This window comes from Arachis ipaensis, chromosome B10, assembly GCF_059453495.1.
Source record: "Arachis ipaensis isolate K30076 ecotype BB chromosome B10, ASM5945349v1, whole genome shotgun sequence".
In the NCBI taxonomy this organism is placed as follows: domain Eukaryota; kingdom Viridiplantae; phylum Streptophyta; class Magnoliopsida; order Fabales; family Fabaceae; genus Arachis; species Arachis ipaensis.
Window position 1 is genome coordinate 145,604,998 of NC_142435.1, and position 7,689 is coordinate 145,612,686.

The window sequence follows — 7,689 nt, forward strand, 5'->3', positions numbered from 1 at the left end:
CGAGTACTAATTTAAAAAATAAGTGATGTTTTGAAAACTAATTTAATAATTTATTCTATTAAATAATTATAAATAACAATTAAGAAGACATAAATCCTTTTCCAAGCACTACATAAATTATCAAAAGGTAACACGAAAATTGTTTAATAAAAACACAAATTTCTGGGAACATTTCAACTAAATAGATAAAATTCAACTTTCAAAGTAAAAATCTGGCAGCGTTTCAATTTTATTATTTATTTATAGCAAAAAAAAATTTTAACGATAAGCGTAGTGAGTAGTAAATTAGTGACTAGTGAGTAGTGAGCCTATAGTTTTATATATAAAAGATATTTTTAATGAAAAATAAAAAAAAATGTGTATATTAAAACACTAGAATTTCCTAACCCTAACGCTGACATATTATTCACTTCTCCTCTTTCTCCTCACACCCTCTTCGGTCGCCACTCTGCCGCCCTCTCCCTCGAGCGGCTTTGCTGGTCTGCTCCACTTCAATCGGCTCCGGCGATCTCACCGGAACTCCTCCTCGAGCTTTGCCGTCTTCGGTCGTCGAACTATCCTCCTGGTACTGGTTTCTGCCGTTGTTTACTGGTTATTGCATTGTTTTTGTTGCTGCTATTTAAAGTTTAACACTTGTTGTTACTGTGGATTATATTTTGAACCCTAATTTATTACATTGTTATTGTTGCTACGGTTTCTCACTTAGTACCGCTAGTTTTGCTGCTGCTGTTTTTTTAAACTGCCATTGTTATTGCGGATGCTGTTTTTATTTTTAATGGTTTTACTTGCAAAGTTTGGATATAATTTTAACACTGAAAATGATGAAAGTTTTGTAACATTAAGGGCAGTTTTGCTCCCGAACTGGATGGGAAGTCTTACTTAGATGTCTTGAGAATATAGTATGAAGACTGATGTTAATTTAAATTTAAATGCTTGTGGTGAAGATTGTAATTAAGGAATGTAATTAACGTATAAGGCTCAGCTAGACCTGTTACATTCTCTAATTTAATTTGTTTTGTGAAGTATGTTTATTTGTTACTTTGGATTACTGTTCTAGCTTGATGGTATGAGCAATATATTGGAAATAGGAAATCATTCTTTGCTCCTGTCTTTAGCTTGTCAAAGAATTAATTAGGCAAAGTAGGTGTTATATTTATTAGAGTTTGTGGATGTTAAGAGTTTGGTGGGGTCTTTAAAACTGAGAAGACTAATAAAGTGATGAAGTTTTCATTTTACAGATCCAAACTCCGTTGACAAAGGTGAATTAATTTGTTCTTCGTTCTTTGCAGTTTCTCTTGCTAATAGCCAACTATGGTGAAGGCTGTGAAGCACTACAGACCTCCGGTAAGTACTTCATACACTTGGTTTCATTCTACCTCAGTATTTTAATCCGGTGGTGTGTGTGTTTTGTTGTTCGTATTGGTGTTTCCCTGTAAACAGTAATTAATGTCTATACCGAAAGAAGAGGAAATAGATTTTGACTTTTTTTTTTTCTTGTGGCAGGGGAAGAAAAAGGAGGGCAATGCAGCCAAGTTTGTTACTAGGTCACAAGCACTCAAACAACTGCAGATCAATCTACCCCTTTTCAGGTATCTTCCACATATATGAATCAGTCTAAGGTGCCCTTGTAGGAATTATCTAAGGTTCAACTTTATCCTTCTGTACTGTACTGTACTGTACACCTATTCTTACATTGGATTTTGTGAATATTAGGAAACTATGCATTTTGAAGGGTGTAACTCCTAGAGAGCCAAAGAAGAAGTTCAAAGGAACTCATCAGACTTATTACCATGTGAAGGATGTTGCCTTTCTTCATCACGAACCTTTGCTTGAAATACATAGAGAGATAAGAGTACATGAGAGGAAAATAAAGAAAGCAGAGGCAAAGAAAAACCTTGAACGTGCAAAAAGGCTGCGGGAGAAGACACCTAAACCCAAGATAGATAGGATTATTCGTCAGAGGTTTGTTTGTTTTGGTGGTCTTGATATTCTATCCTGTAGCTGGTGATGAATTTCCAGTTTATTAGATTTTCCTATGAATTATAGGTACCCAAGATTTGTGGATGCACTTGGGGAACTAGATGACTGTCTTTCAATGGTGCATCTTTTTGCAGCATTACCTGCCGCTGAGAGCAAAAAAATTGATATAGAATGTGTCCATAAATGTAGAAGGTATATAATCAGAATTTGAGAAATTTGAGTTAGTTTATGAGAAAGATTTTAGGCCTTTGTGTCTAATTCTTTCATTTCCTAAGTATTTTTTTTCCAAAAAGGTACAATATTATAGGGCTGTGATATTTTTATTGATTTCTCTTGTTCTTGTGGCTTACCTATGTTAGATTGGCACACGAATGGCAAGCATTCATATCTCGCACTCACAAACTGAGAAAAGCATTTGTATCTGTCAAAGGCATATACTACCAGGTACCAATTGCGGTAAATATAATGTTCATTAATTAATCCGGTGAGCATCATTTGCCTTATGTAAGAGGTTTTTGCAGGCAGAGGTTGAGGGTCAGAAGATAACGTGGTTGACTCCTCATTCACTACAACAGGTTGTGTCTGATGATGTTGACGTCATCACCATGCTAAATTTTCTGCAATTGTATGAGGTTAGTTTCATATTAATGTTTATATTTGTTCTTCATAATATTAAACCATTGATAACCTTGTTACCTGAATTAATAGGATTATATTTCTGTGAATTCTAATGTTGTGAATATTTCATTGAAATAGTTATTAGTATTGTGTAAGGATCATGTAATGCCAACGTTAGGTGCCTACACCTGTGGCGTGTCTGTCTATTGTATTGGTTGTGCATGTTGTAATCCATTGGTGGTGGAATACATCTCTATTTTGGTTTGGTTGTGATGTTGAGTTCATTAATTTATAATCTGCCATGATGAATTTTGCTGTAGCCTCTTCTTGGTTTTGTGAATTTCCGGCTCTATCATTCCATAAATTTGAAGTATCCCCCTATACTAGATCCTCGGTTGGAAGCTTTGGCAGCAGGTAGTGTTTTCTTTAACTTATGTGAAACTCTCAACTTCAATTGCTGCAGGTATTTTATGAATAATGTTGTGTATAATTTTCTTTTCAAATTATGCAGATCTTTACGCTTTGTCAAGATATGCCAATGCCAATGTCAATGCCATACCCTCTGTAGTCAATTCTGAAGCATCCCAGGTAGCTGAGTCTGAGCAAGGTGATGCCAAGCCAAAAAGGGATGATATTGAACATGAAAAATCTGAACTAAGACTTGCTCAACTTCAGCATCAACTTCCTACAAATGAACCTGGTGCACTAATGCAACTTGTTGAAGAAGCTGCTTCTGAGGAAGAAGAGGATCAAGATACAAGAGAATGTAAAAATCTCTTTAAAGATCTGAAATTCTTCTTGAGCAGAGAAGTGAGTTACTGTTTCCAAGAGATTCCGGATACATAGTATTTGCTAAGTTATGTTTTGTGTTATCTAACAATTATTTAGAAAAAAGGTTTCAGTGAGGATGTTAATAATTAAAATATTGAATAATTCAAATAAAAACTTATAGAACATACCAACAATTCACGTTCCATATTATCTAGTTATGTATTGTTTGAATGTGTCAGGTTTTGTAAGGACCTTGTTTTAAAATTTCTGCTAGATTCTATTAGATAGCATTAGATTTGTTGGAGGGTTGGTTCAACCTGTAAAGATTGTAAGAATTTATGAAATAATCTTGTCTTGGGTTATTGCATAGATTCTTTAATGCTTTGCTGGTAGACTTCTGTTGGCAGGTTATCTGCAATTACCATTGTAAGACCTTTTTGAGACTCATGCCATGCCAAACCTTGGAACAGGACAACCTTGTATTTGTTTGTAGCAAAAGAAAAGATTGCCTAAAGATAATCACCATATTTCGAATTGGAAAAATGAGATTTTTTTTATATAATCCTAGCATGGTTAACCTATTCTTTTTCAATGCTTTGAAAAATGTGAACATGTTGTGTTGTGACTTTATGACATGATTTTGTATGCTTCAGTGTTACAACATGACTACTGTTGAAATTGTTAATCAATAATGGATGCCATTTTATATAATACAATCCATCATACCAAACTATTTTTGAAGTTTTTCTTGAGGCTGTATCTCCTTCCGAGATTAATTTTGCAACCATTATCAAGGTGTTCCAACATTTTAATACTAATCATGTTTAATTTGGCTTAATCTTTTAGGTACCAAGGGAATCATTGCTTTTTGTCATTCCTGCTTTTGGTGGTATAGTTTCCTGGGAAGGAGAGGGAGCACCTTTTCAGGAATCTGACCAGAGCATCACACATCAGGTTTGTTTTTCTTACTATCTTCTAGGATTAGGTGACTTGTTATACCTTATGATGTCAACTCACTTAGCTATTGGTTTCAATTTTAAGATTGTTGACAGGGATGCACAAGGACATAAGTTCCTCTCAAGAGAATATGTTCAACCACAGTGGGTATTTGACTCTGTGAATGCGCGGATTATTTTGCCAACAGTGGATTATATGGTTGGAAGGTAATTTCATAGTTTTGATTTACTGAGTTGTCTCCGATGTGCTGTGTTTTAGCTATTTATTTGCAACATCTATCTTCTATATTGTCTAGATGTACATGTACTTTGTTATATGGGCTTGTTGTTTAGTTTGTGTAAACATTTTTTTGTTTGCATTTTACACTTGGATAAAATAGACACAATTCCAAATCCATCACTTTGTGTTATATAGAACACCAATTCAACTTCTTTATTGTCCTTACTGAGTCATTAACATATAGTGGTGTTCAAGATTCAACCCAATCCTGACCTGTAGCATGTTTTTTTAGGCTCAGGTTTCTTGTTTTTACCCGGTGCCATTTTTGGGTCAGGTTTGGGTCATATGCTTGGGGTAGACCCAATCCAACCCAAAGGCGTATGTTATACCTAAATACTTTTTATATTATATAATACTATATTTTCTATAAAATAATTTATTCTGGTTAAATGTTCTGTTAAATTTTATATTTAATTGTAAAATTTTATTAATTTGTTATATATAATTAAATGTCGAGTCGACCCGGTCTAATTTGGTCCTTTCTGGTTAGGGTCAGGTCCGGGTCTAGCTAAACCTGGCCCCGACCCATGTACACTATTATAACATGAAGGAACTGCTCTGATATCTAATCCATGTAAACTACCAAAATGACACTTGGAAGGTATGAACTACAAAAAGATTTGACAGGTTTAAAAACGTGATGAATATTACAAAGACACAATGTTTTTACAAGTGTCAAATGGCTTTTGTATTTGGTTAAGGGCTTGGGCATTTGATCTATATTTTCAACATTTGGATAACTATTTACATTGTGCATGTGAGAATACGGAGCAAAATTTGATCTCAATACCTTTTTCTTCAATTTTCTAGGGAACTTTTTGGTCATTTACAAAAAAGATCGCAAAAAAGAAATTCACTTGGCATAAACTCTCTAGATTTTAATGATGGAAGGTCTTATTTTTCTAATCATAATTGCAAAAAGTCATATCAAAATTCAATATTCTAAAGCTCTTGTTGAGAATATATAGCTAATCTAGTTTTTTTTGTCACATTTTAAACTCTTTCAAGGGCTTATTTGTCATATCTTTCAGGGTTAGTTTTTTCAGTGGCATGAATTTTTGGGTACGTTTGCGATAGTTTACCCTGTAATGTCAATGTATGTGTACTTCAATCTTAACAATAATTTTTCATTTTGGTCAATAGGATACCTCCTCCACACTTGTCGCCTTTTATTGATTACGAGGAAGAAGGAGCATATATTCCTGACTATGCAAAGACTATTAAACAATTGCAAGCTGCCGCCAGAAAAGAAGTCCTTCCACTCCCAGGTGTTGGAAAAGAAGATCTGGAAGACCCTCAAAATATTCTGGTTGAAGGTATTATGGATCGGGCAGAGGCCAACCAAGCAGCTCAAAGAAAGCAAAAGGTATGCATATTCTTGGATCGGTGTACAGTTACGATACAATGAGTGGAGCCCTGAAGTCGATATTTTTAGATTTATTCGGGTACTCAAGTATTTCAATTCCAATGGTTGCATTGCAGATGATGATGCTAGAGCAGCAATACCATAATGATTTGAAAAAAGAACTTCAAGGTGTTACGAATGGTAAAATGGATTCCAATGTTGATAAACAACTCTCAACTGGAGAGATACAAACTCGGGAAGAATCCACTGCCAATGCTCAGCAAAAGGATGATGCTGACGACATGGGTACACTTATGATGTCTCGTAAAAAGCGGAAGCTATTGGAAGCCATGAAGGTAAAGCTTTCTATCCCTTGTTTTGTATACCGAGTTGCTTAGGCTTTTCTTCTAGCACTGCATAAGTTTTGGTACTATCCTGTGTCAGACACACTAGCGAATGTATCCCATAACTACAAAACTTATATAGAAAGTGGTAAGAATTTAATCTGCAATATAGTGTTAAGATAATATGGTATGACCTGGTACTGTCAAATAAATCAAGGAAACAAGTAGTGTCTTAATTCATGGCGATGGTATTGCTTGTGTGTTATTTCTTTTTTCCCCAATCAATTAATTATGTGCCTGAACTTATGGTTGCAAAGTTGCAGGTTTACTTTAAATTCTAACTATTTTCCTCTGACTCTTTTTATTTTAATGTCATTCAGATGTCGAATGAACGGAAGCAGGCTAAAAATGATCTCATTAAGCAACGGAAAAAGAAAATAGACGAAGCTCATAAAAAGAGCTGAAGGGATCTGCATTCTGGTGCAGGATACAATTTTGACTTCATTATGCAATGTATTTGCTAATTTAAATGAATGCTTTGTTTGTTATAGGAACTTGACGATAATTTTAGTACTGCTCTTTTTGTAGTCAGTAATGTAACTGCATTTTCTCTCCACAGGCCGCAGAAACAACTGGTTTGTTTTAAATATTAGTTTTCTAGGTATTGGAGCCCTATCTAGTATCTAGTTTCCCCCTTCCCCGCTTTGCGTTTTTGTTGCAATGCATTATTTTTTGGTTCCTAGCGGTTGTGCCAAAAATTAAAACTTTTATTTCATTTTGCCCCCTAATGTTTTCAAACTATTGATATAACTTCTGTTAAATTTATTAATTGAAAATGCTAAGATTTGCAACTGAACGAAAACGAAAACCAATTACTTACGTTTTAAGTTTATTTAAAATAATTAAATATAAAATAATTTTAAGTTTATTTTTTTATGTTTTAAGTTTATTTTTAAAGAGTTTAATTAAGTTATTTATTTAAACTGAGTCTAATTTAATTGATAAAATCATTTGGAGATAAATTTGACAAACGACCAATTTTTTAAGAAATACTACTAACTTATTTTGACGTTTCATGAATTTTGGTGATTTTAGAGAATAGGATAGGAATACCCCCGAGACTATTATTCTCCACCTTTATATATTATTTGGATTGAGGAAATTTGAAGAGAAAAAAAAATTGAAAGGGACAAAATAGGTAGAAAATTAAAATTTTTTTTATTTGGATTGAAAGAGAAAATAAAGTAAAAAAAAGAAATAGTGTAGAGTCCATTAAAATATTTTCTCTAAAGATAAGATGAAAATAGAGAAAAATGTGCAAACATTAATAAAATTATATATTTATTTTTTATTATTAATAAATTATAATTTATATATAATATAAATAAGGATATT

At 33.5% G+C, this 7,689-nt stretch overlaps 1 protein-coding gene across 2 annotated transcripts; it reads left to right on the forward strand.

Moving 5' to 3' along the window:
• The first annotated feature begins 357 nt into the window (after window positions 1-357).
• On the forward strand, window positions 358-6,969 carry LOC107623100 (pescadillo-like protein). 2 transcript variants are annotated; one of them, XM_088485414.1, is made up of 14 exons: window positions 358-565; window positions 1,290-1,344; window positions 1,504-1,589; window positions 1,714-1,962; window positions 2,047-2,172; window positions 2,340-2,424; window positions 2,502-2,612; window positions 2,919-3,012; window positions 3,110-3,408; window positions 4,216-4,323; window positions 4,411-4,532; window positions 5,749-5,971; window positions 6,088-6,306; window positions 6,675-6,969. In XM_088485414.1, the coding sequence occupies exons 2-14, from the start codon at window positions 1,312-1,314 to the stop codon at window positions 6,756-6,758; spliced, it is 1,839 nt and encodes a 612-aa protein (XP_088341540.1). In that variant the 5' UTR covers window positions 358-565; window positions 1,290-1,311; the 3' UTR covers window positions 6,759-6,969. The 2 variants fall into 2 exon arrangements, with proteins under 2 accessions (XP_088341540.1, XP_088341548.1); XM_088485422.1 differs by having other exon boundaries at window positions 391-565; window positions 1,239-1,344.
• The last annotated feature ends 720 nt before the right edge of the window (window positions 6,970-7,689 follow it).